Here is a 27,274-nt window from a genome sequence, read left to right as displayed (position 1 = left end):
AAAACAGAAGATGGCCCAAGTTTCTTGGGCCCCTGCACCGTGTGGGAGACCCGGAAGAGGCTCCTGGCTCCTGGCTTCAGATCAGCGCAGTTCCAGCCATTGCAGCCAATTGGGGAGTGAACCAGCAGATGGAAGACCTCTCTCTCTCTCTGCCTCTTTTTTTCTATGTAACTCTGACTTTCAAATAAATAAATAAATCTTTAAAAAAAGTTAATCAGAAATATGTATTATGAAAGAATTGCGTAGGATTTCAAGATTTGTTTTGTCCCCAAATTTACTTACCTCTTTTTTTTTCATTTTTAAGAATAAAGACTGTTTATTTTCATATATTTAAAAGACAGAATGACAGAGATCTTCCTTCTGTTGGGTAACTCTCCAGATGCCAAACCCAGGAGCCAGGGACTCCATTCAGGTCTCTGGTGTGGGTGGCAGTGGCCGAAGCACCTGAGCTGTCATCCCTTCCTTCCCAGGCTCACTAGCAGGAAACTGGATTGGAAGTGGTACAGCTGGGACTTGAACTAGCACTCTGATACTGTGTCTCAGTGCCTACCCCTAATTCCTCTTTTAATTCCATTTGTCCACAGACTTTTAAAGTACTCTTTTAAGTTTTTTTTTTTTTTAAGATTTATATATTTGAAAGTCAGAGCTAGAGAGAGAGAGAGAGAGAGAGAGAGAGGGAGGGAGGGAGGGAGGGAGAGATATAGATAGAGGACAGAGATCTTCCATCTTTCACTCCTCAAATGGCCACAATGGCCAGAGCTAGGCCTCTCTGAAGCCAGCAGCTTCTTCCAGGTCTCCCGTGTAGATGCAGGGGCCCAAGCACTGGGACCATCTTCCACTGCTTTCCCAGGCCCATTAGCAGGGAGCTGGATTGGAAATGGAGCAGCCAGGACTCAAACTGACGCCCACATGGGATGCTGGCGCTACAGGCAGAAGCTTAACTTCTACATCACAGTTCCAGCCCTGTACGCTTGTCGCTAAATACTGAACAGTTACTTATTTTGCTCTTTGATCTGTTTAATATCTTGGCTTCTTAAAATGTTTAAATTCAGGCTAGCAGCTCATTTGTACTCCAGTTTTGGAAATGCTTATAACAGAAGTCTCTAGAAAGACTATATGGCACTGACAGTCCATCAAGTGATAATTCTGTTCTCATCTTTAAAAATTGTTTTAAAAAATCTTATTTGGGAGATTGGGGCCAGCACTGTGACATAGTAGGCTAAGCCTCCACCTGCAGCACTGGTATCCCATTTGGACACCAATTTGAGTCCTGGCTGCTCCACTTCCAATCCAGCTCTTTGCTGTGGCCTGAGAAAGCAGTAGAAGGTGGTCCAAGATTTGGACCCTGCACCAGCGTCAGAGACCCAAAAGCAGCTCTTAGCTCCTGGTTTTGCATGGGCCATTTGGGGAGTGAACCAGCGGATGGGAATCTCTCTCTCTCTCTCCACCCCGCCGCCATCTCTCCCTCTGTCTGTGACTCTCTCAAATAAATAAATAAAATATTTAAAAATATATTATTTGAGAGAGAGAGATAAAAGACTGACAGCGCTCATCTGCTGGTGCATGCCCCAGATGCCTGTAACAGGCGGAGCTGGGGTCGGGGAGCCAGGAACTCAGTCTCCATCTCCCACATGGATGGCAGGAACACAATTACTGGAGCCATCAGCACTGCCTCCCAAGATCTGAATTGGAATTGAAGTCAGGCACTCTGTTATAGAGCATGGGCATCGTGACCTCTCCCTGTTCTTTGTAATCTTTTATTTGTTTAAAAAAATGTTTGTTTGCCGGCTCTGCGGCTCAATAGGCTAATCCTCTGCCTAGCGGCACCGGCACACCGGGTTCTAGTCCCTGTCGGGGCGCTGGATTCTGTCCCGATTGCCCCTCTTCCAGGCCAGCTCTCTGCTATGGCCCGGGAGTACAGTGGAGGGTGGCCCAAGTCCTTGGGCCCTGCACCCCATGGGAGACCAGGAGAAGCACCTGGCTCCTGCCATCGGATCGGCACAGTGCGCCGGCTGCAGCGGCCACTGGAGGGTGAACCAAAGGCAAAAGGAAGACCTTTCTCTCTGTCTCTCTCTCACTGTCCACTCTGCCTGTCAAAAAAAAAAAAAGTTTATTTGAAAGGCAGAGTGTCGGGGGATGGGTACAGACAGACAGATCTTCCATCTGCTGGTTCATTCGCCAAATGCCTATGATGACCAGACCAAAGCCAGGAGCCAGGAACTTCGTCTTGGGCTCCCACATGGGTGGCAGGGGCCCAAGCCTCTGCTGGTTTCCCAGGCGCATCGGCAGGAAGCCAGATCAGAAGCAGAGCAGTAGGACCTCAGACCAACAGTGCCTTAAGCTGCTGTGCCACAACACCACCCCAATCCTTTACTTTTTAGCCCCGTTACCTTGGGAAAAGTCACTGCCCTTTTGTACCCATTTTCCACCTGTAGATTTGTGAATTACCTACCTTTTACTTCCCCAAATGGAACTCTGTACACAATTTTTTTGAAGGCTTTAAAAACTTCAATATACTGGGCCGGCGCCGCGGCTCACTAGGCTAATCCTCCGCCTAGCGGCGCCGGCACACCGGGTTCTAGTCCCGGTCGGGGCGCCGGATTCTGTCCCGGTTGCCCCTCTTCCAGGCCAGCTCTCTGCTGTGGCCAGGGAGTGCAGTGGAGGATGGCCCAGGTGCTTGGGCCCTGCACCCCATGGGAGACCAGGAAAAGCACCTGGCTCCTGGCTCCTGCCATCGGATCAGCGCGGTGCGCCGGCCGCAGCGTGCCGGCCGCGGCGGCCATTGGAGGGTGAACCAACGGCAAAGGAAGACCTTTCTCTCTGTCTCTCTCTCTCACTGTCCACTCTGCCTGTTAAAAAAAAAAAAAAAAAAAAAAAAAAAAAAAAAAAAAAAAACTTCAATATACTGTATAAAATGGTTCCCCTACTTGTATTTTGACTTAGGAGTGTAAAATTGCTTGTATATTGATTCCCTAAAAACCTGAGTCCTAGTTGTACAAGAATGTGCCTCTATATTTGTATAGTAAATTTATATTTCATATTTATTGTAGCCTTAGTAAAGCTGATTAAAGTTTTATGTTGCTTAAGGAATTTGAAACAACATAAAAGATTTTTCCTAAGTGTTGGCCAGTATTACTTTCTACATTTTTAAATGCTCAATCCTATTTTAAGAAAGATATATTTAGACATATTACTGAACATACAAATATATTTATGATTACTCATTACTTCTAATGAGTAATCACAAATGTATTTATAGTTGTATTTAATACTTTTCATCCTAGGTTGTTATTTCTAAAATAAGCTCTCTCAGAAGATAATTCAACATACCATTTCTTCTTTTAGGGACAAAGGAGAAGCAAATAATACTACATTTTCCCTCAAGTTAAGGCAGTACATCAGAGAGCAGTTCTGTGATAGGAGATGAATATCGATTGAAAATATGCTAAAGAAATCGATCCAGATTTATGATCAGTATTTTCCTTATATTAAATCTTCACAATTGGCAAAATTTAGTTCTCATGATATAGAAGCACTTACTTATGTTCTAACTATATAGTAATGTACATAAATTTTTAAAGACATACTGAATGACATTTCTTCTTGGTAAGATCGGCATAAACTGAAATTCATTGACCTCTAAAAAAGTCATTATCCAGAAAATATGCATTTGGGGGCCGGTGCTGTGGCTCACTTGGTTAATCCTCCACCTGTGGCGTCAACATCCCATATGGGTGCCGGGTTCTAGTTCCGGTTGCTCCTGTTCCAGTCCAGCTCTCTGCTGTGGCCCGGGAGTGCAGTGGAGGATGGCCCAAGTGCTTGGGCCCTGCACCCCATGGGAGACCAGGAGGAAGCACCTGGCTCCTGACTTCGGATTGGCGCAGCACCGGCCATGGTGGCCATCTGAGGACTGAACCAACGGAAGGAAGACCTTTCTCTCTATCTGTCTCTCTCTCTCACTGCCTAACTCTGTCAAATAAAAAAAAAAAAAGAAAAAAGAAAATATGTGTTTGTATTTTGTTTGGGAAAAGGAGGCTTGTGTGTATGTGTTTAAGATTTATTTATTTATTTGAAAGGTAGAGTTACAGAAAGAGAAACGGAGATCTTCATCTGCTGGTTCACTCCACAAATGGTTACAGTGCCCAGGACTGGGTCAGGCCAAAGCCAGGAGCCTGGAACTCTATGCCAGGTTGGGGCTAGGTCGTTTGCTCTCACTTCGCATGTTGGATAGATATAGGGAAAGAGCATGCTGGGTTTGTAGTTCAAAAGTGCAGATTCTAGTCCCAGATCACTCGTAACTTTTCAGTGACTTTGACAAGGATGTCAACCTCTATGAGCCTCAGATTCTTCCTTTGTGAAATGCAAATGCCATTTCATGGGTTTTTTAATTCTCCTGATGATTGAGGATTATATGAAGTAGTACACACAAGACCTCACCACTGCATGTCATAGAGCACAAGGATCTGAAAGGTAAGGGTGAGTAGGGCTGCTTCTCCAGGGTGGGTGAGAAGAAGGTAGAATAAAGCTTTCCAGGTATGTAACGCTGCAAGGCTTGGAGTATTTATGTAAGCATTGCTTTAATGTAACTTTACAGAGAACGAACTCAGATCTGCTGGTTTAATTCTCCAAATGCCCACAAGGCCAGGGCTGGGCTGAGGCCAACTGGGAGCCAGGAACTCTGTCCCACTTGCAGGATCTTGATTAGTTGAGCTGTCACCACTGCTTCCCAGGGTCTGCATTGTCGGGAACTGGAGTCTTCCAGGTGTACCCAGGTAGACTAGCAGGTGTTTATCTGCTAGATTAAACACCCCCTAAGGTAGCTTTTAAAACCATCCTCTGATGCCAGCATCCCATATTGGAATGCCGGTTTGAGACTTGGCTGCTCTCCTTCTGATCCAGCTTCCTGCTGATGTGCCTGGGAAAGTTGCAGAAGTTGGCCCAAGTACTTGGACCCCTGCAGCCATGTGGATGGAGTATCTGGGACCTGCCTTTAGTCTGACGCATCCCTGACCATTGCCATTTGAGGAGTGAACTATCAAATGGAAGATTGATTCTCTCTCTCTCTCTCTCTGACTCTGCCTTTCAAATAAGTAAAATAAATCTTTGGAAAAGGAAACTCACTAGGTGGTAGACATTGGGAATATGGAGATATTGTGTGCTAGAAACTTTGCATATCATGTTTGATATGCAAACATATCATACCTTGATATGTACCTGCTCTTAAAAAGTTCATGGTCTTGTAAGGGAGCTGACTGCTACCAGTGTAGTTTCATGGAAGTCCAGCTATGGTGCTGTAAGAGCATGGAGGATAGGATTCTAGTTTTCCAGAAAGAATACACTGGGCTGTTTATGAAAGCACTTGAGATAATGATAGGCAAACTAGTCCAGTGGCGAAAAGCACAGCTTTAGCAGGAAGCTGCTTAACTTTGAATTTGGGCACTACTGCTTGCTTTCTCTTTGACCTTGGGAACGGACATAGCCTCTCTGTACCTTGGTTTCTTCGACTGCAAAATGGGCATAAAATACAAACTGCTTCATAGTTGTGAGATCTTATGTTGTTTTTGTCATTTGGTTTTTAAAACTCTCCATTGTGGAATCTAAATTGGTGTTTATACCTAAAATTCTTGAATTTCTAGAGATCAAATTCTGACACATTTTGTATTTATAATAGAGTTAAAACACTTTAATATATTTCTGTCACATGATAACTTGTTTACTGAAAATTAGTTACTTAGATTATATATTCTGTTAACTGTATTTGTCATATAACTTTGTAACCATAGAACCAGGATTGTAGAAACAGCATCAATAAACATCAGGTAACCACCAAACCAGAACTTTTAGAACTAGAGAACTTACAAAATTAATAGTAAGTCGTTTACGACATTGTGTCCTGCTTTGCAGCTTTTGTAAGCTTTTATACAAATACCCTCTTAGTCCTCAGTGACGCTGTTTGGAAGGTAAGCAGGTCACAGGTGTTATAAATCTACAAGCTTCCGTTTCCTGGGACCGGTGCTGTGGCATAGTGGGTGCTGGTGTCCCATATAGGCACAGTTCTAGTCCTGGCTGCTCCCCTTCCAATCCAGCTCTCTGCTAATGGCCTGGGAAAGCAGTGGAAGATGGCCCAAGTGTTTGAGCCCTTGCACCCATGTGGAAGACCTGGAAGAGGCTCCTGGCTCCTTGCTTCAGATCGGCCCAGCTCTGGCCATTGCAGCCATTTAGGGAGTGAACCAGCAGCTGGAAGACCTTTCTCTCTGTCTCTCCCTCTCTCTGTAACTCTGCCTCTCAGATAGATAACTAAAATCTTCACACACCAAACAGAACTTCAGTTTTGTCTTCTGTGAAATTGAGAGCTGTGATTTGACCAGTGTCACAGGGTTTACGTGTGAGAGCTGGTGCTGGAATCCCTTTTCCGATAGCTAACCCGACACCCCATACTCTTCTTGTGGGTCATAACAAAACAAAACTGTTACTGCGGTGAAACTGGCCTCTGCTGTCTCTGGAGAAGACACCACTGTGAAGCATAATTTTCTAAATAAACAGGGATGTGGCTTTCTATGCTTTTTATTTTTAAAGATTTATTTATTTTATTTGAAAGGCAGAGTTAGAGGCAGAGGCAGAGAGAGAGAAAGAGGGGAGAGGGAGACGGAGAAGGAGGAAGAGAAGAGAGAACCTTGCATCTGCTGGTTCATTCCCCAGATGGAAATGGCTGGAGCTGTGCCAGTCCAAAGCCCGGAGCCAGGAATGTCTTCCAGATCTCCCACACAGGTGCAGGGGCCCAAGGATTCGGGCCATCTTCTACTGCTTTCCCAGGCCACCTTCTACTGCTTTCCCAGGCCACAGAAGAGAGCTCGACCAAAAGTGGAGCAGCTGGCAGTGGCTTTACCTGCTATGCCACAGCCTGGCCCCTTCCTGTACTTTTTAATTTGATTTGCTTTTTTAGATTAACTCTTACTGTGTGATAACCTGTCTCTGTATCTCTTTAACCCAGATGACACCCTGTGGGCTGCACAGGCCCTGCCTTTGCACTTACTGTGGGCAGGGAGACTCTCCCCAACCTAGAGCACAAGCACTCCGTGGCTGTGACTACATCTTGGCACCCTGTTCTTGGGAGTTGAGGTTCAGGCCCTGTCGGGTCACCCTTTCCCGGCTCCACACTGGGAGTCGAGGCTCCTGTGTCCTCCATGGCTGGCACTGAGTGAGGCACTAGTGGCTTTTCACTCTTCCCTGCTGACTCCTTCATTCTCAGAACCATGCCAGTCTTGAATTCTCTTCTCTTTTGGAGAACCTGCTATATTCTCTTCTTTGGTCACTTCTGATCCAGGTTTTTGTTTCTTATTGATATATGTAATTTTTAAGCAGTGCCACTAACATTGAACATTTTGGTTAATTTCACTTTTTGTATTTGTGTAGATTACATGAAGCGATTCAGTGTTAAAAGAAAATGGGAAAATACCAGAAATTAATATCAGAAGGAACAAGTCACCCAGTTTGCCTTTTGCAGTTCTCCTTAGCAGTTCTGGTTGTTTTTGCCACCTGCCTCCCAAGGAGACTGTAACTGGCTGCTCTGTCTTATTACATCTTTATAATTTTTTCTCATTCCACTCATCTCCCTTTCCTTATTCCACTCATTTCCCATCATCTTTTGCTTTCTGATTTTGTTTTTGTTTTTGTTCTATGTCTTGCCATGTTCTTGTCTCTGATTGTTTTCTCTTCTCTGGTCCATATATTCTTTTAGCAAGCATTTGTTGAGCACCTACTATGTGCTGGGCCCTAAGTACGCAAAGGTGAATGTAAAGCAGATAAGAAAATGAGCGTCATTGCTGCCGAGAAGCAAGTGCGGAGCTGTGGGAGCAGAGTGGGGGAACGGGAGGGTGCTCCTGGGAGACCTGGGGAAGTCTTCATAGAGGGTAGCATCTGAGACCAGAAGGAAACCCTTGGGCCGAGGAGCAGGGTGGCAGGCGTGGAGATGCCTGAGAAGACAGACTTGAGCCAGGTCGTGGGGATCCTGCAGCGCCAGCACGGGGCTGAGGTGAGGGGGCCACTGCAGGGTTTCAGGGTCTCAGCTGAGCGCATCATGGATGTGAGCATGCTGACTGCAGGTCAGGGTGGGATTGAAGGGAAGGAAGATCGCAAGAAGAGCACATGGTCCGGCTGTTGGAATAGCCTGGCGAGAAATCATGAGGACCGAACGTGGGTGGAGTAAAGGAAGAAGAAAACGTTTGTAAATGTTTCAGAGAAGGATCCACAGGGCTTGGTGAGAGGAGATTATCACCACTGACCCTGGGCTTCTAGCATAACTAGGCTGGTGATGTCCCAACTAAAGTCAGGACTGCAGGAGAGCAACAGAATTCATGGGGAAGATCCTGGGTTTGGTTTTCCGGGTGACAAGATGTCTCTGAAATACCCAGGTGAAGTTGCCCAGGAAGCAGCTGGAATATGGCTTAGTATTCAGACATGAAGACGCAGGGACTTTAGGGTTTAGATGATGATTTTAGCTTTAGACTGTCCGAGGAGAGTGCACCCAGGAAACAAATGTTGACCAAAGACACATCAGAGAATACCAGTGTTAAAGGAAGGCTGATGTTTTTCTGTAACTAGCATTTTGTTAGATGTAGTGGATAGAGTACCAAACGTGGTAATGCATGGGGGTCATGTAGAGGAGGGGACAGCACCAAAGAGAGTTAGGTCAGAGAAGGTGGCCATTCGAGAGAGAAGTGCCGCGGTCGGTGGTCAGGGTTTGGGCTGGCAGGGAGAGGTGACGGGGAAGCCGCAGGGGCAGCTGCCACTCAAAGATGATAATGAAGTGACCGTTAGTTCCAGACTGGGAGTTCACCGGGTCAGTGGGAAGTCGTGTACTGGGAAGCTTCCTCTTTCCTGAATGTCCTGTTGCGTCTCAGTTTCTACATGAAACAGCTGATGCTTGTGGACGCTGACCAGTCAGAGTACACCTTTCTTTCTAGTTGGAAGCTGAGAGCATGAGCCCAGATTCTGAAGCTTCACTGATCTTGGAGGTTCTTGTTCACAGCTCACAGGCTTGCTTTTCTCCTCCTCAAAGCGTGGATCTTGTTCTTTGTCTAGCCAGTCTAGAACGTTTCAGAAGATAAACCGAGAGTTTTACTCTACCTGGATTTGGTTATACGGAGGCCCTCAGATCAGAACTTCTGTTAACAGACGCAGTGGAGGTCACAGCTTGTGTTCCTTTCACGCACAGGACTGCAGCTGTCAGTGTGCTGAACGGCAAAGGGAAGGGTGACACCGGTGCGCTTGCTGCTTCCACCTGCTGCGCTGGGGCTGGCGGGAGTCTGCTTTCCCTGCTGTTCCGACCCCAGCTATCTCAGTGTGTCACTGACCCTCCAAACGGATTATCGAAAGCTGTGTGTGTGTGTGTGTGTGTGTGCGCGCGCGCACGCATATATAATGTAAAGCCTAGACAAAAGCAAACAAGCCAGTTTTGACACGATGCTTAAAGAACGAGGGCTGTGCGCTGTGCCAGTGCTGGAAGAAGGAAGCGGATTTAGACGCATGGTTAAGTCTGCTTGTAAGTCTTCCAAGGGCTTTTGAAGAGTATTTTTGCTGAAAACTCTTTCCCCTGTGTGCAGGCTTCAGATCCTAGCACTCGCAGAAGACACCACCCCTAAGTAGATGGACACAGTGAGTCAGCCTTCCCTCTCTGTTAACTCCTGGGAGGGGACTTCAACACCACCTTTACCACCTTTGGTAGAGAGCTCACACGGCCAGCTCAGGGCCAGCAAAACAATTCTAAACCTTTGGAATCCTGAGTTCTGCGAGAGTTTGGCCCCAGGACAAACATAGGGAGGTGTAGTACAGAGTGCTGAGGGGTCCCTGGGCAGGTGATAGCTCTCATCAGGCAGGCTGACCTGTGGGAAGGGTTGGGAACAAGCCTCCGCAGACTGGCTTCTCCCTGTGGTGGAAGGGGTCGTGTTTAGCCTCCTTCGGCCTTGCTCTCCTCATCTGAGGAAGACAGCTGTGGGCAAACTTGCTTCCAAGGAGCAAAGGGGCTGCAGGCGGATGGAAGGATCCAAGGAGCAAGGCTTTCAAGCTCTTGCAGAGAGGTCTGTTGGCACTGCGGTCGTGACTGTCGTGACCCTGGGAGCCTTCACACGCGCAGTGGCACTGTGGAGACGCTCCTGCAGCACCTCTTGGGCTGAGCCCAAAAAAACGCAGCTGCACCACCCTGCCCTGGCCTCCCAGCAACGCCTGCGAGGTGCTTCGGCCCCCTTTCAACCGTCACGTGCATCGGACACATTCAGGACAGCTCCTCTCTTCTCCGTCCTCATCAGTCCAGGCCCTGGGTCACTGTAAGACCCAGGAACGGGCTCTCAAAGACTTTTCTCACCACTCTAACTCTTGCAGCCGTTCCCTTCCACATTCCTGCACGTTTTTAGTTTGTGTCCCTCAAAGCCACACAGTGTTGGCCGCCCGTTGGTGAGAAGCTGTTCTGTTCCAGCCGCAGGATCATAGATTGCTTTGTTTTGTTCCCTTTTTGTTTTATGTGGGTTTTACCTCAGCCCCAGCTAGCATGTGAGTTCCTTGATAAATACTGTTCTTTTTGTTTTGTGTCGTTTTCTTTTTCTGTAGAACTTTCATTGTTGAGGTTCCTCAGTGCTGAACTAACAAGAGGGTACTTCCTTGAACATAATGAGGCCAAGTACACAGAACGAAGAGAAAGAGTGTACACTTGCATGCGAATACCGAGAGAATTGGAAAAGGTACTATTTTTTTTTTCATTATCAGACATCATTTTGAAAGTTGTGTCAGTGTTAATTATGAAAAAAAAACACATGGTGAGTTGAGTTTTTGAAATACTGGAAATAGTGTGATAAGTGATTAAATGTATTGAAGGAGTAGGAAATCCCTTAAGTGAAGAGGCTTTAAGAAATTACGTACTCAGTGTAAGAACTCGTGTGAGTATGTGTGCAGGTTTTATAAAGATGTTAGCTTTACTGCTTTTGTTTCCCTGTGCGCCGCTTCCCCGTCACTTCTTCCCAGGAAGTGAGCTCTGCTTTTGTGTTCTTTCAGTTCTTTTCAGCTGTGTTTCCCTTGAAGCATGATAAATGATTTCATTTCGCCCTTTTTTGAAGGTTGCAGTTTCTCAGAAAGCCCACATATTTAAAAACATAAATGACATCCTCTCAAAGAAAAAGATGATTTCTTTAGCTCTCATCACAGAAAGCGTCACGTTATAGATGAGCACCGTGTATGACAGCAGCACCGACTCTTTGCAGACCTCGTTCTCTTGACTGTGTCTCAGCTCTCAAAACCAAGCCTGGCAGGCCGTGGCTGTCGGGACGGTCTGCTTGGTTTGCTCTCTCAGTGCACCATAACCGGGGGTGTGGAGAGCCGTGAGAAGGCAGGATCTGTTGGCTTGCCTGTGGTCTTCTGTTTCTGATCACGCATCCATCAGTTGGGTAGCAGCGGAGCCACGTGGCAGTTTCGGAGCTGTTGCTTTACGTCGGTCCTGATGGAGTGTGGCTGGCTGGAATCGCGGGAGCTCTGTATGAGGGTGAGCTCTGAAAACCTGGGCAACCAGCCGTGCTGGGAAACAGGACAGGTGGCCAATGGTTGATTGTCTTCGATGAGAAGCATCAAGTGTACTCCGTAATTCTTGCTGCCTTGCTAGGGATGACTGGTGTCCCCAGGACAACTGTGTTCCTGTAGCTCTCCTGCCCTGGGGGGGACAATGGCTCTATTTTATACATCAGGATTTATCTAAGAGTTTGTTTGAGATGGGGGTGGTTTTTCTGCTTGAAAAAAAAAAAAAATAGGATAAAACCAACTCTTGGGTCTTAAGAACCTTCTAGGTTGCTTCTCAGAGCTCCCTGTCTCCTCACAGTGATACGCGTAAGGACTTAGGGCAGAGGCAGTTAGCGGGGCTGTTTGTTACATAGTAGGGCAGAGCCAAAACGTGCAGCTTTTGCCTCTGGCCTGAGCCTCCACCCTGTCTGAGCCCTTCTAGACTCCCGTTTTCCCTGGCAGAGGACGGGGATTCACCTGCAACCCACAGCCAGATGGTATGAGCGTGACCGGGGGCTGCTTCAGAGTAGGGCGCTGCCTGCCTGACACCCCCGCCCCCGGCCTGCGCTGGGCAAAGCTGAGGAGCAGTGGCACCACCCACTGGAAGGCTTTCAGATGACAGGCAGCCTTGCTGGGGAGCAGCCTTACCAAGCTCGTCAGCCTCGCTTGTTTGTTGTTGTGAGTATAAATTGTCTTCTGGGGAAAATGCCCACGGATGTTAAGAAGACTGAAGTGGGAACCAGTGTTTTAAAACTGGTCCACGGCAAGACCACTGATGGGTCAAATAATCCAAACAGTAAGTTCCCATCAGGATAGAAGAGCATCAAGGGGCGTTGCCTGCATTAGGAGTAAACAGTGTTCCGGGAAACTTTGGTTCCATTCATATGAATGTAAAATGGGTGATGTCAGAAACGTTGAATTCACACTGTTTTCCATGAAACAGGCTGTTGGCCATAGGCCTATTTAGGAAATGTTGATTTAGTCTCTTAGATCAATGCTTCAAGAAGCAGTATAGCTTAAATGGACAAAAGGATGTCTTATTTTTTAGTTTAGAGTGATTTCTTCTTAACTTCTAAGACCAAGTGAAACAGAGGAAAGCAGAGTTGGGTTTTGGGTTAACACCAGGTATAAATATCTCATAACAGCAAGAATTTACTCTGGTATCTTTAAGGCCTTTACTCTATACATGTGTGGTTTCACGTAAAGCTTTTTTTTTTAGATTTATTTGTTTATTTGAAAGTGAGTTAAAGAGAAGGGGAGGCAGAGAGAGAATCTTGTATCTGTTGGTTCATTCCCCAAATGGCCACAGCAACCAGAGCTGGGCCTATCCAGAGCCAGGAGCCAGAAGCTTCTTCTGAGTCTCCCATGCAGGAGCAGGACCCAAGCTCTTGGCCATCTTCCACTGCTTTCCCAGGCCATAGCCGAGAGCTGGATTGGAAGTGGAGTGTTGAATGGATGCCTGGCTTTGAATCTGAGCCATCTCATCTTCTCATCTGTATCCTAATTGCCTGCTAAAGCCTCTTCAAGTGTTTTTAAGTCTTTAACAGGGGAGGGGGTTTTGGAAGGTTCTGGTCTGGGTTGTGCTGCAGTGACTGCCTCTCCCGCCGATGCGCCGTGCCCAGCAGGGCTGAGGAGAAGCCCGATTCCCCGCTTTCTCTCACAGCATACTTCTCACCTTCCTGCTCTGCTCGCCATTAAACAGGACTTCCTTGACTCCCAGCCTGCTTGGGCTGCCGACTGCAATCAGAAAGAGCCTCTAGGGAAAGCTGTTTTTGTGCCGTCTGCCTGCTTCTTTAGCCAGGCTTTCACGGAATAACACTTACCTCTTTCGTGCTGGTGCAGAGCTAACGCACCCTGTCATTTTCCTGCCCTCTGGAGTCTGGCCTCAGAGCACTGACGGAGCCTATGATTAGGGCACAGGCTGTCGGGGAACTCTGGGCGGGGGTCACTGCTTTCCTAGAGAGGAGCTTCCTGGGCAGACGTTTCCCACTGCACGCCCTGTTTTAACTCGGCCAGTTATGTCCCACCACCGTGTCCATTTTCTGTGTGAATACTGAAACAGCATGTGTCAGATGAGATCTGGGGGCTACGCACTGACCTGAGCACTTTAAATGTGTTCCTATTTAATCCCCTCAACCACCTCTGAGATACATGGCTTGTTAAGGTTCCATTTCTCGCACCTTCCGTTTTGTGGCAGGCCTGTGTGGACTTGGGGACAGATCTCACCGTTAGCCCCTGTGGTGTTGGGAGCATGAGCTAGCATTTGTGCAGCATGGCGACCCCATGGAACACTGCAGCATCATTTATTATTATTATTATTATTATTATTATTTATTTGAGAGGTAGAGTCAGACAGTGAGGGGGAGAAACAGACAGAAAGCTCTTCCGTCTGTTGGTTCACTCCCCAGATGGCCACAACAGCCGGAGCTGTGGCGATCTGAAGCCAGGATCCAGGTGCTTCTTCTGGGTCTCCCATGTGGGTGCAGGGGCCCAGGGACTTGGGCCATCTTCTACTGCTTTCCCAGGCCACAGCAGAGAGCTGGATTGGAAGAGGAGCAGCCGGGACTAGAACCGGCGCCCATATGGGATGCCGGCACTGCAGGTGGAGGATTAACCTGCTGCGCCACAGCGCCAGCCCCAATGCTGCAGCATCTGCAAAGACACAGTTGTCTTATGTCCAGGGACTCCTTTTTTTATCCGTATAAATTGCCAGCTGCAGCAAATTGGAAAGGACTGCTCATCATAGTGTTTTCTAAAATTCCTTCATAAATGTAAATGCTAATGAAGAGAGAAAAGACCACTAACTCACTTATTTGCTAATTTGCTCCATCTGTGTTTTGAGCACTCAGTATATTCCAGGCACTTCTGTAGTGTGAGAGTACAGAGGTTAGCTTAATTACGATTCAGATCTTAGCTAAGTAAGAGATGTCAGATGCATGAGTAATTGTAATAGAACATACAAAGTGATAAGGACCATTAAATGGTGTCAATAAAATGAATTTAGAGGGGCTGACGCTGTGGCACAGTGAGTTAAAGCCCCAGCCCAAAGAGCCGGCATCCCATATGGGCGTCAGTTCTAGTCCCGGCTGCTCCTCTTCTGATCCAGCTCTGCTAACGGCCTGGGAAAGCAGTAGAAGATGGCCCAAATCCTTAGGCCCCTGCACTGGTATGGGAGACCTAGAAGAAGCTCCTGGCTCCGGATCTGCTCAGCTCTAGCTCTTGTGGCCATTTGGGGAGTGAACCAGTGGAAGGAAGACCTCTCTCTGTGTCTCTACCTCTCTCTGTAACTCTTTCAAATAAATAAAAATAAGTCTTTAAAAAAAATGAGTTTAGAAAGGGAAAAGTTTGCATGGAAGACAGGCCTGAGGAAGAGGACCAGGAAAGGGCTGGTGAAGAGAATGAGAGATTCTGTTCAGTCACTGCCAGTGTGTGCATGTACCCAGGGTGCAGTGGGTGTGCTCAGAGATCCAGAGGTGGGAAATTGTTAGGTATGGACAAGAAAACACCTGTACCCTATGGAAAGAAAGACTGGGCCCAGGTCATGTTGAAGAGTTTAGGATCTAGGCTTTGAGAGGAGAGTCTTAAGGATGAATTTGTTAGGAGTGCCTTTAGCTGTTTGTTGCAGAAAACCTAGCTAATCGTGGATTAAACAGATAGGAAGTTTTTTATTTATTTTTTTTTTTTAAGGCAAATCTAGAGGAAGGAGGTCTTGGTTGTTCTGTAAATGAATGAAGCCAGCATGTACCAGGCCCCTTAGCTTTCTGTTTTTCCGTCCTTGGAAAATTGGCTTTTGGTTCTCTTGCCTGCTGCCTTTTAATAGATGACAGCTGCAGTCTCAGGCCTGCTGCCTACATTCTGATTGGAAGGAGTGGGCTGGGCAGTGCCACCTTTCTGTCCCTTTTACAAGGAATCGACAGCTTTCCCAGAATACTTCCCATTTCTGTCTTTATTGGCTGCACTGGGTTACATCTGTCCCCAGCTGCAAGTGGGACCAGGACAGGATGGTGCAGAGTGTTCTTTTTCTTTCTTTTTTTTAAAGATTTTATTTATTTATTTGAAAGTCAGAGAGAGAATCTTGATCTGCTGATTTACTCCCCAGTTGGCTGCAGTGGCCAGGATTAGGCCAGGCTGAAGCCAGGAGTTTCATGTGGGTCCCCCACGTAGGTGGCAGGAGCCCAAACACTTGGGCCATCTTCCACTGCTTTTCCCAGGCCAATAACAAGGAGTTGGAGCAGTCGGGCCTGAAGCAGCTAAGATGTGAATCAGCACCCATCTGGGATGCCTGCATTGCGGTGGTGGCTTTTCCCATTATGTTTACATGCTTTTGTAACTTACAGCTAATAAATACATTTTTCTAAAAATTGAATTCAACCAGTTGGTCTTAAATAAAACTGAAGAGTGCAGCAAATTTTTATGTCTTTTTTTTAAAGATTGATTTATTTGTTTGAAAGAGTTACAGAGAGAAAAGGAGAGACAGAGAGAAAAAGATTTTCCGTCTGCTGGTTCACTCCCGAGCTGGCTGCAATGGTTAGAGCTGAGCTAGGCCTAAGCCAGGAGCTTCATTTGAGTCTCCCATGTGAGTGGCAGGGCCCAAGCACTGGGCAATCTGCTGCTGCTTTTCCCAGGCCATTGGTAGTAGGGAGCTAGTTTGGAAGGGGAACAGCTGGAACACAAATTGCTGTCCATATGGGATGCCAGTGTCATAGGCTGCCACTTCACCTGTTAACGCCACAATGCTGTTCCCATAAATCTTTTTTTTTTTTTTTTTTTTTTTGGTAAAAATCTATTTATTGGGGCTGGTGCTGTGGTGCAATAGATTAATTCTCCGCCTATGGCACCACATCCCGTATGAGTGCCAGTTCTAGTCCTGGCTGCTCCTCTTCCAATCCAGCTCTTTGATATGACCTAGGAAAGCAGTAGAGGATGGCCCAAGCGCTTGGGCCCCTGTACCCGCGTGGGAGACCCAGAAGAAGCTCCTGGCTCCTGGCTTCGGATTGATGCAGCTCCATGCATTGAAGTCATTTGAGGAGTGAACCAGTGGATGGAAGACCTTTCTCTCTGTCTCTCCCTCTCACTGTCTGTAACTCTACTCTACCTTTGAAAGAGTTACAGAGAGGCAGAGGCAGAGAGAGGTCTTCCATCTATTGGTTCACTCCCCAGATGGCTGCACCAGCCAGAGCTGGGCCAATCTAAAGCCGGGAGCTTCTTCCAGGTTTCCCACACCGGTGTAGGGGCCCAAGGACTTGGATCATCTTTTACTGCTTTCCCAGGCCATAGCAGAGAGCTGGATCAGAACTGGAGCAGCTGGAATTCAAACTGGTACCCATATGGGATGCAGGCACTGCAGGTGGTGGCTTTAACCTGTCACACCACAGTGCCGGCCCCCATCTTTTTTGTTTTGTTTTGTTTTGTTTTGTAAGATTTATTTTATTTATTTGAAATGTAGAGTTAGAAAGAGAGCAAGTAGTATCTTCCATCTGCTGGTTCACTCTCCCAAATGGCCGCAACAGCGGGAGCCTGGAACTCCATCCCAGTCTCCCATGTGGGAACTCAAGTACTTAAGCCACCAGTCACTGCCTTCCAGGTGTATCAGGAGCCAGCTGATTGGAAGCAGAGTACCTGGGACTCCAACCAGCATTCCAGTAAGGGAGGTAGGTGTCCCGAACAATGACCTAACCTGCTGCACCAGCCTCCCTGATCTATCAAAAGATAGTTTGAAAACTTGGCACTGTGAGGCTGTGCATGTCTTTTTTCATCAGTAGCTTGTTTCTGTCATGTGAGCCTTGGAAACAGCTTACATTTCTCTCCTGCATCCCTGCATTGTCCTTGTCAACCTTTGTAACATTGCAAGTCTGTGCCTCAGAGTGTCTTTCTTAGCTGTCCTCGGCCCACCGTCCACTGGAACATGCAGATCGCACTGGCAGTCACAGGTCTGAGCCTGCAGCAGTCCCTTTTATCCACTGCAGCAGCTGCTGGGGCCCGTGTCCTTGAGTGACACCCACCCTGCCAGGAGCCCCAGGGCACACCCACCCGTCCATCATTCCAGCTTCTTGGCAGGAGCCGCACAGCCGTGTGGGTATCGTGCAGAACATCGAGTGATAGTGGCTGCTTCAGGGGCTGTTGTGAGGGTGAAGTAAGTTCCAGGGAGTCGAGTGCGTGGAAGATAGCGGTATTCCCTAGGGGTTGGAGAGACGCAGGAAGAGCTCAAGGTCCTTCCGTGTTTGTAGTCTTTCCCCAGATGAAATCAGAGGATTTTTTTATTTACTTTTATGAATATCCCTTGTGGTAAATGTATGTCAGGTGTAGAATGTAATTATTATGGAGCCATTTGTCAAAATTGCTTTGTTTTCCCTGGTGATCTATGTGACAGAACTTTGTCTATCGTGAAAGAACCTGGCTCATGGTAGTCCCTTTTTTGGCCATTTCCTGGAGTGTAGACTCTCTGGGGGCATGAATTTTTGGATTCAGGTGAATAAAAATGATTTTATATGGCATGATCTTGAATCTACAGTAACTGTTTTCAGTCCTTTGTAGACTTTCTTATTGATAGCCAACCCCCCTTGCAGTTCTGACAGTGGGTCCCTGCATGTGGCTTTGTGGAGAACTTCTGGACCAGGATAAAAACCTGAGCTCTGTGGCAGTAAACTGAAAGCTCATGTTGTCCCTCTTACATGATGGTGGTCTCCTAGCCTCCCAGTGCACCTGTGCGTGCTCTCGGCTTCTCTTCCTCTTCCCTGTGCCTGGCAAAATCGCATGTGCATGTTGTCTCCTGGGGGAGATCTTTGTTGACTCTTGCTGCACACACACACACACACACACACACACACCTCTTCACCAGCGTGTGCTGAGCACCTCCTTTGTCTAATACTCGCTGCATTGAGTGTGCGCAGCTCACGGGGCTGTGGGTTCCTTGGGATAGGATAGGAGGGCTTTTTCCTAATGGGCCTTGATTCCCCCAGTGTCACACTGAGCAAGATCTGGCTTGCTCTTGCTCTTGCAGGAGTACACCTGCAGCTCTGTGGAAGGGGAGCTCTGGGTTCTCCACTGCCGACACGTGATCCCCAACAAGCACGGGTATTTGGTGGTGGTGGAGGAGACAGCATTCAGCGCTCGAGCAGACAGTGTGTGCAGTCCAGAGGCCTGCATCTCCAGGCTCTGACTGCTTTTCATTTTAGCTACAATGTGTATTTATTTTGAAATTTCCAGTGGCATTTAAGAAGGTCCAAGGTTTTTGTCAAAAAAGAAACGGGTTTTTTAAAAAATATTAAGAAACACTATTGCGTGCCCCAGAGAGACCCTGAAATTTTCATATATTTCTTTTAATGCATTTTTCAAATGGATAAGAGCAATGGCAATAGATAAATGATAAGATAAATGTAGTCAAAAGCAAATGGTAGTGGCTAGCACTGTGGCTTAGTAGGTTAGGCCTCTGCCTGCAGTGCTAGCATCCCATGTGGGCACCAGTTTGAGTCCTGGCTGCTCCACTTCTGATCCAGCTCCCTGATGATGGCCTGGGAAAGCAGTAGAAGATGGCCCAAGTGCTTGGGCCCCTGTACCCACGTAGGAGACCTGGAAGAAGCTCCTGGCTTTGGATTGGCCCAGCTCTGGATGTTGCAGCCATTTAGATGAGTGACCCAGCAGATGGAAGACCTCTCTCCCTTTGTCTCTTTGTAACTCTGCCTCTCAAATAAATAACTAAATCTTTTTTTAAGAAAAAAAGCAAACTGTATATTTTCTTTTATTTTTAATTAATTTATTTATTTGAAAGACAGAGTTACAGAGAGAGGTAGAGACAGAGAGAGAAGTCTTCCATATGCTATTTCACTCCCCAGATGGCTACAATGGCCAGAGCTGAGCCAATCCGAAGTCAGGAGCCAGGAGCTTCTTCTGGGTCTCCCATGTGGGTGCAGGGGCCCAAGGAATTGGGCCATCTTCTACTGTTTTCACAGGCCATAGCAGAGAGCTGGATTGGAAGAGGAGCAGGTGAGACTAGAACTGGCACCCATGTGGGATGCCGGCATTTCAGGCCAGGTGTTAACCCACTGCGCCACAGCGCCGGCCCCAGATTTTCATAACTAGATAATGTTGATGTACAAGGTCACAGCATCATTTCCATTTTGTAATTTTCTTAACACTGAAGTTCAATTTGTGAAAAGCTGATGTTAAAAACTTTTAAAAAACATCTCTAACAGCAAATCCAGTGGTGAGACTGAGAGTGGAGGGCTGAGTGACAGGTGTCATTAGTGGAAATAGCGCTGGGGTTTTCTGCAGACTGTAGCCCTGGCCCTGGCCCTGCCCCTGCCCCTGAGCTGGGAACATGAGTGAGCCGCTAAGTCGCACTGGGACGCAGGGCTGGTGCTGCTTGCCTACCAGAGAGAAGGTGAAGATGGATGAGGCCAGGCGTGCAGGCCCCACACAGGGCAGCTGGCCAGTTCTGCCTACATCACCCAAGCCTGTGGAAGGCTTCTCAGACCCTCCGGACACAGTCCAAGAGGACCAAGAGGCTGATGAACATTTCTGTTCTTTGTTTTCATCTGGAGTTAATATTCTGAAGAGGAATTGAGAGAACTGTTCCGTTAACTAAACAGAAGATTAATTATGTTTTTCATGTGCATTTTGATAAAATCTCTGATCTGAGAATAAATTTTTAGAGAATATTTTTAAAATTGAATATCTGGAATTTGTAACTCAGTGTGTGTAATTCATTTGTTGGGAAGATCTGTCCAGGGTGCTCTTCACATGCCCTCCTCCCCCCCTGGCCAGTTTGGTCTTCACTGCCTGTGGCAGCCGCCCAGGAAGGGGGCAGAACTTCAACCTGGCTCCCTGTCCAGGGACCTGACTCTCAGACTGGGACTTACCACCTGCGGGTGGGTCATTGCAGCGTTGGCGGGAAGATTTCGGCCTGTGTTTCATAGAGTATAGGTGTTATTTTTGCAGTTTTTCTTTGTGTCTTTGAGTGTGCCTACACGTCTGTGTGGTGACTACAGTAGAAACAGACTGAGGTCTGAATCCTCATCCTTGGCAGGCAGCCCCTGTGCAAAGCTTAGACCTCCTTAAAGCAGTGGATGCACCTTTTGTGCAGCTGTCACAGTCTCTGCCTCCCCAAGTGCCTGATGAAGGGAGAGCTGGGGAGCAAATCACAGAATGGGCTGGGCCTCGTGTGGTGTCACGTCCAGCCCTGGGAAAGTGCATCTGCCCCAGAATGGCCAAGAGGTAGCCCCCCAGAGCTGCAGCGGGTGAGTTCTCATTGAAGTGTGTTCACTGTGTTCGGGTTCTTTGCCTTTTTGTGGTTTTCTGCTTGCTGTTTTGTATGTGTGCCAGTCCAAGGAGATGACTTAGTCATTGTAAGGCCTTCCCAGTGGAAGTGAGAGACAGCTAGTTAAGATGCCACAGTCTATAAACCAGGTAAGGCAAATGGGTATGACTTCAGAGGCAGCACCAGTGGATGAGGAAGGAATGGGGCTGCGGAAGACAGCGTGACAAGGATCTGAGTCACAAGGTATGTGGCCGTCAGCTAACGGGACATGTCACTGCTACTGAAAGAGGCGTATTTCAGAATCACTGGGCCGCTTTCGTTTTAGCCACAACGTTGTATTTGAAATTTCAGATGACATTTAGAGGAAGGCAGGAGATTTCTGTGTTTCTCAGAAAGGAAACGGTGGCATATACACAGCACTGATTTCATGACTTTTAGTCACACCTTGTGTGTGTATGGAGCAACTTTTGCTAGCCGTTACTTAGAATGCCGGGATACTTTATGGTTATTTGGTCCAAATAAAAAGGAAATAGTATTAATCTGTTTTGTCACATGCCATACAAATTAACAGAGGGTGTGTAAGTATAGGTTATTTTCATTAATAATAGGTACTCAAAGATTTTTATTCTCACTGATATGTTTTCAAAGCCAGTAGCAAATCTAAATATGTGAAAATTTTATGACTTTTGTAAGTTTGACTCATTGAATGCCTGTTATTACGATACTAGGCAAATTGGCAAGACCAGCTGGTGGGAAGAAAACTGCCTTAACCCCTGTGCTTGTACAAACAGTGAGCAAGAGCTTTTAGCTTTGCTGAGACTTCTTCCAAGGGAAAATGTAGGGCCTGGGGTCAGACAGAGCAGGGTCTGAAGACAGTTCTTGCTCTGACCCATGTCCTGGGGCAAGCGTTCAGCTGTGGTTTCCTGGTGTGTCAAGCAGGGTGATAAGTAGTGCAGAGACTTGTGAAGCAGATTCGGTAGTAAGCACCTCGCTTCATGTCTGGGACGCTGCAGGCAAAGGGCACGACCTGTGCACAGTCCTCCAGGGTACTGCTCACCATGGAAATTAAATGAGGGGCAGGTACGTGCACTGTCCTGTCTGATCCAGTCTGAAAATCTGAAATCCAGAAGAGTCTAAACTCCAACGCTGTTTGAGTGCCAGATGCTGCCACAAGTAGGAAATTATAAAAAATATTGTATAAATTACCCTCAGGCTGTGTATATAAGGTATATATGAAACAAATATATTTTGTTTTTAAACTTGGGTTCTGTCCCAAAACATGTCACCATGTATATACAGATATTCCGAAATCCAAAAAAATCTGAAATCCAAAACACCTGTGGTTCCAGTATTTCAGATAAGGGACTGAAATGTAACACAGATTCCTGTAAGTCAGAGGAACGGAACTTCGTATCTTTTGTGCTAAGAGAAAGTTCTAGTTCTCATTGTCACTTTGCAGCTCTGAAGTCCTGCTCAAGCTTTGACCTTCTGGAAAACATCCCTGCTGTGCCCTGCCCCTCTCTGTCCAGCCCATGCGCTCTGTGTGGCCAAAGCACTCATCGCAGAGATGGGCAGCGCCTCCTGCCTGATCCCTGCTCACTCTGCCCTGCTCTGTGACCTGTGAATAAGCTCACGGAGGACAGGAACCACACCCAGTGTCCTGTTTGTCTTGGTGGCCGCTGGGCTGAGCATGTTTCTTGGCCCGTATTGGTAGCTTCATAGGTGCTGGCTGAGTGAGTAGTGCCTTAATCCCCAGTGTAAGCTCGTGAGAAAGACCGTCACACACTGCTGCCTAGCTCCCATGTCCTTATACGTGCACCAGCACTGCCAGGTCCGCCTGATTCTATCCTCGGTTCTCAGCCAGCCATCCACCAGCAGTGGAAAAGGCCTGTGAGTGACAGAGCGATGAGTAAGGACCATTAATCGAGGTGGAGCTGGCTCTGTATTCAACCACACTCCTTTGTTTATAAAACAAGAAAACAGGTGCAAAACCGAGACCAACTGACAGTAGAAACAGGATAACTGACTCTGACTGTAGTGGAGAGAAGACTTTAAGTTACACACTGGAGCCCATGTTATGGCATAACACAAAAAGCCACCTCTTAGGCCGGCGCCGCGGCTCACTAGGCTAATCCTCCCTCCGCCTGTGGTGCGGGCACACCTGGTTCTAGTCCAGGTCAGGACGCCAGATTCTGTCCCGGTTGCTCCTCTTCCAGTCCAGCTCTCTGCTGTGGCCCGGGAGTGCAGTGGAGGATGACCCAAGTCCATGGGCCCTGCACCGAATGAGAGATCAGGAGAAGCACCTGGCTCCTGGCTTCGGATCAGTGCAGTGCGCCAGCCGCAGCGCGCTGGCCGCAGCAGCCATTGGGGGGTGAACCAACAGAATAGGAAGACCAAAAAAAAAGCCACATCTTGTGAAGCCAGCATCCCATATGGGTACTGGTTCGAGACCTGACTGCTCTACTACTGATCTAGCTCCTTGCTAATGTGCCTGGAAAAACAGCAGAGGACAGCCCAAGTGCTTAGCCCCTGCACCCACATAAGAGACCTAGAAGAAGCTCCAAGCTCCTGACTCCTGGCTTCAGCCTGGCCCAGCACCAGCCATTTGGGGAGTGAACCAGTAGATAGAAGGTCTGTCTCTCACTCCCCCCCACCAACTCTGCCTTTTAAATAAATATATTTTTTAAAAATAAGAAAGTTATGTATTGTCTGTAGCATATGACTTAGTAATTTACATTACATACTCATTCATGATGGGTCTTAATTGTTGAAAACAAAGCAGACTACAAGGTTCTGTATATTTGAAATAAGAATTGTGGCATATACACACTCACTTGGACTTACCCCTAATGGTAGAGCTAGAAACATGCTAAGGGAATCCAAATCCCATTAAGTTGGCATGTACCAATGCCATCTTAGTAGTTAAACCAATCAGTTTAAGTTCATAATTGATCATAAAGATAGGATTAAGTGTCAAATGGATCACATAAATAAGACTAGTGTCTGCTAATAATAATTGATAGAATTAAAAAAGAGAGAACAACCCAACGTGGCAAGTGGGATATACAGCAGACTCATAGAATGGTAAATGCCCTAAACAGCACTCTGGCCTCAGAATCAGCCCTTAAGTCATTCTGGTCTGGCTAAAAAGCCCATGAGAGTTTCTCAGGCCTGGAAAGCATGTGGCAGAAAATTACCTAAATGAAAGATCTCTGGGAATGAGATCCCAGAGAAAGAATGGGCCATCAAAGTAGGAGGTTACCTTTCTCTGAATGGAGGAGAGAACTTCCACTTTGGTTATGGCCTTGTCTAAATAAGGTCAGAGTTTGTGAACTCAAGAGGCTTCCATAGCCTTGGCAGCTCATGACAAGAGCCTCGAATGATTACTGACATCATAAATAAGAGTGTCAATTGTTAAATCAACAACAGGAGTCACGTGCACTTACTCATCTCTGTCCTTAATGTGTTGTACTATGCGAATTAACGGTAAAACTAGTGTTCAAACAGTACTTTATACTTTGTGTGTCTGTGTGGGTGCAATTTGTTCAAATCTTTACTTAGTATATACTAAGTTGATCTTCTGTATATAAAGATAATTGAAAATGAATCTTAATGAAGAGTGGGATGGGAGAGGGAGCAGGAGGTGGGACGGTTTGTGGGTGGGAGGAAGGTTATTGGAGGAAAACTGCTATAATCCAAAAGTTGCACTTTCAAAATTTATATTTATTAAATAAAAGTTTTCTAAAAAAGAATTGTGGTATATATATGGACTATACTTCTGATTAATAAAATGTGTGCTTTTATTGAAAGATGTGTGAATGAGTTCGCTAGGGCGCTGCAGCCAGCCTCTCACCTGGGGCCGTTGAGGCAGCAGGGAGGCCCCGCCAAGCTGGAAGCCGCACCAGGGAGTTAGCGGGGGCGTTTTCAGTCTTCCAAAGCCTTTCCCCGCGGCTTCTGGGGGCTGCCTTCTGTGTCTGCAAGTCAGCTTTCCTCTGTGTCTCTGTCCACATTTCCTGTCTTGCAGTGATCGGTCGCAGGCACGCTGCATTAGGGCCACCTAATGACCCCATTTTAATTTAAATCATCTTTAAAGATACTATATTCAAATACAGTCACAGTCTGCGGGACTGAAATTAATTAAAACCACAGCATATGGATTTGATTGGGGGATACAGTGCAGCCTGTAGCATGCGAGTTTTGGACTTGGAATGTTGTGACGACGACATTGTCTCCCAGTGCTTGTGTGTCAGACACACAGAAAGAAATCTCTCTTACAATAGCAGTGTTTGGTTTCCTGGGCGTGGCTACTTATCCAAGGCATCAAAACACTCCACCTTCCTATGAAATACAGTTCCAAATTTAACAGGCAAAAAGATGCAGTGTTACAGGAGAGAAAGGGCATGGCAGGTACACAGGAATGGGGAGACAGAGGCCGGAGCTAAGAGTAGGGCAGTTTTCAGTGGACGTGAGGTTGTGTTAAAATGAGTCATAGGTTTATAAGCTTTTAATTTACACAGTATATAACTCAGTAGATTCCAGGCTTTCCCATCATCGAAGCACCCTGGTAAACAGGAAATAGCAAAATTACAAGGAGGAAGGCTAGAGGTAAAAGGTTCTAACTGAAAGGGTTTTTTTTTTATAACATGTTTAAAGTTTGAGGAAGTCTCCGGAAAGCCACATCAGATGGGTCACAGCTGTGGCCAACCGCGGCTTGTCGTTGGAGTATTTGACGGTAGGTGGTAAACCAGAGACCCTGGAAGAGGTGCAAGCTTGCTCTTTGAAAACGAGTTTTCATTAAAGTATGGTTGAAATACAAACGTAGAACTGTTACTTATTTTCAGAGCTAAGTTAGAATTCCCATAAAATTCAGAAATTCTCTGATTGCTTGAAATTTCACGCTTAATTATTGAAAGGCCGTTTTCCCTTTTCTTCTCCTCTCCTGCACACACAGCTCATGGTGTTTGGGATCTTCCTGTGCCTGGATGCCTTCCTGTATGTGCTCACCCTGCTGCCACTGCGCGTCTGCCTGGCGCTCTGCAGGCTGCTCGCTCTGCCTTGCTACGGCTTGAGGTACGTTTACGACCATTCACGATTTTAAATGCTTCGGTTATTTCATTCTTTATACTGCTTGTATTTTGCAAATTAAAGATAGTATACACAGTTTCCTTCACATTCTGGCCCACAAGACATAAATTCTGTTTCTCTTTTTAATGGATGGTTTGTATTTATAGAATATAGTTTTTTGTGTACATTTTTCTTCTAGAATAGTGTAGAACCAGGACTTTGCTTCCGCTAGTAACACGACATCAATGCAGGAGGCTGTCACAGAGAAGAAAGGGCGAGGGCTGAGAGTCACAGACCTCCTCAGCCTTGAGCTCATGGGGCCTTTCTTCTCTCCGAGTCCCTGGGCCTCCCAGCAGTCATCTGCAGAGGAGGGTGGGGCTCCAGGCTGGCGAGGTGGGAGGTGGGTGGTACCAACATCCCCCACAGAGCTTTGATCAGGGTCCCTCTCCCGTTTCATTTGAGAGGCACTGTCGTAGTGGCTGCGGAGCCTTCCTTGCCGCCAGCAGCTGGGACTCCCTCTGTCAAGTGACAGTGGCACACTCAGCACGGCCAGCTCAGCTGAGCTGGGGAGGTGTGGGTGGCGCCCTGACTTCTCCGCACGTTTCCTCATCAGCAGAAAGGGGATGTTGAGAGCTCTTTCATCACCAGCACTGGGCTGTGAGAACTCACTCAGCACAGGCCTGTTTTTAGTGCATCGGGACAGAGAGCTGCTTCCTTCCCTTTCTCCTCTGCTAAACTAGGGCGAGTACGGGGACAACGCCAAGCTGGACGTAAGGTTAGAAGGATGCTCCTTTCTAAGGTCAGCCTGTCTCCCACTCGGTGTCGTCACCCTTTATGACATTAATTCATTCTTAACATAGCCATTCAAGCTGCATTTCTGAATGAGCCACTTCTAAATACATTTCATTCTGAAAAAGTTAAACATTGCTGAAATGGACAATAATTCATAAAATTTCTTTTAACTATAGTGAATATTCCATGGCATATAATTAATAAGATCATTTAACCATTACAATTGAGTTAGACAATTCTTGGTTCACATTCAGAATTACCTGTTGATGTTTTCTAAAGACAAAGTCATGAAATGATTTCTTCTAAAGTACTAAATGAGCATATATTTAATATCTAGTAACCCATGTAGTCCAAAAAGGAGCCTTACTCAGTTTTTTTAAGGAAGAAATCCTTTCACTGTATAGTAAAATAATTTACTGATCATGATGATTATAGTGAAAAAGGAATAAATGTTCTTTGCAAGATTGCATGGAGTAAAACAGTTATGGTTGACATCCTGTAACCTCACTCGTCTTATAGAATGAGAGTGATATGTTACATATTTTATTAATTACAGGCTAGTCAGATGGACGATCTGATTGATTTGCATTAAGACATTTCAAGTCTGTCTTTATTCCTTTAGGA

The 27,274-nt window shown here is 46.6% G+C and overlaps 1 protein-coding gene across 1 annotated transcript in view; it reads left to right on the top strand.

Moving 5' to 3' along the window:
- Positions 1-27,274, top strand: part of TAPT1 (transmembrane anterior posterior transformation 1) — a 68,904-nt gene that overhangs the window by 5,673 nt on the left and 35,957 nt on the right. Inside the window, exons 2-3 of the mRNA XM_051830318.2 lie at positions 10,603-10,733; positions 25,746-25,864. Coding sequence (XP_051686278.2) covers positions 10,603-10,733; positions 25,746-25,864 — 250 coding nt within the window. The remainder of the gene's footprint in view (positions 1-10,602; positions 10,734-25,745; positions 25,865-27,274) is intronic.

Source organism: Oryctolagus cuniculus, chromosome 2 (genome assembly GCF_964237555.1).
Source record: "Oryctolagus cuniculus chromosome 2, mOryCun1.1, whole genome shotgun sequence".
NCBI lineage: Eukaryota > Metazoa > Chordata > Mammalia > Lagomorpha > Leporidae > Oryctolagus > Oryctolagus cuniculus.
This window is presented reverse-complemented; position numbering and strand designations above follow the sequence as displayed.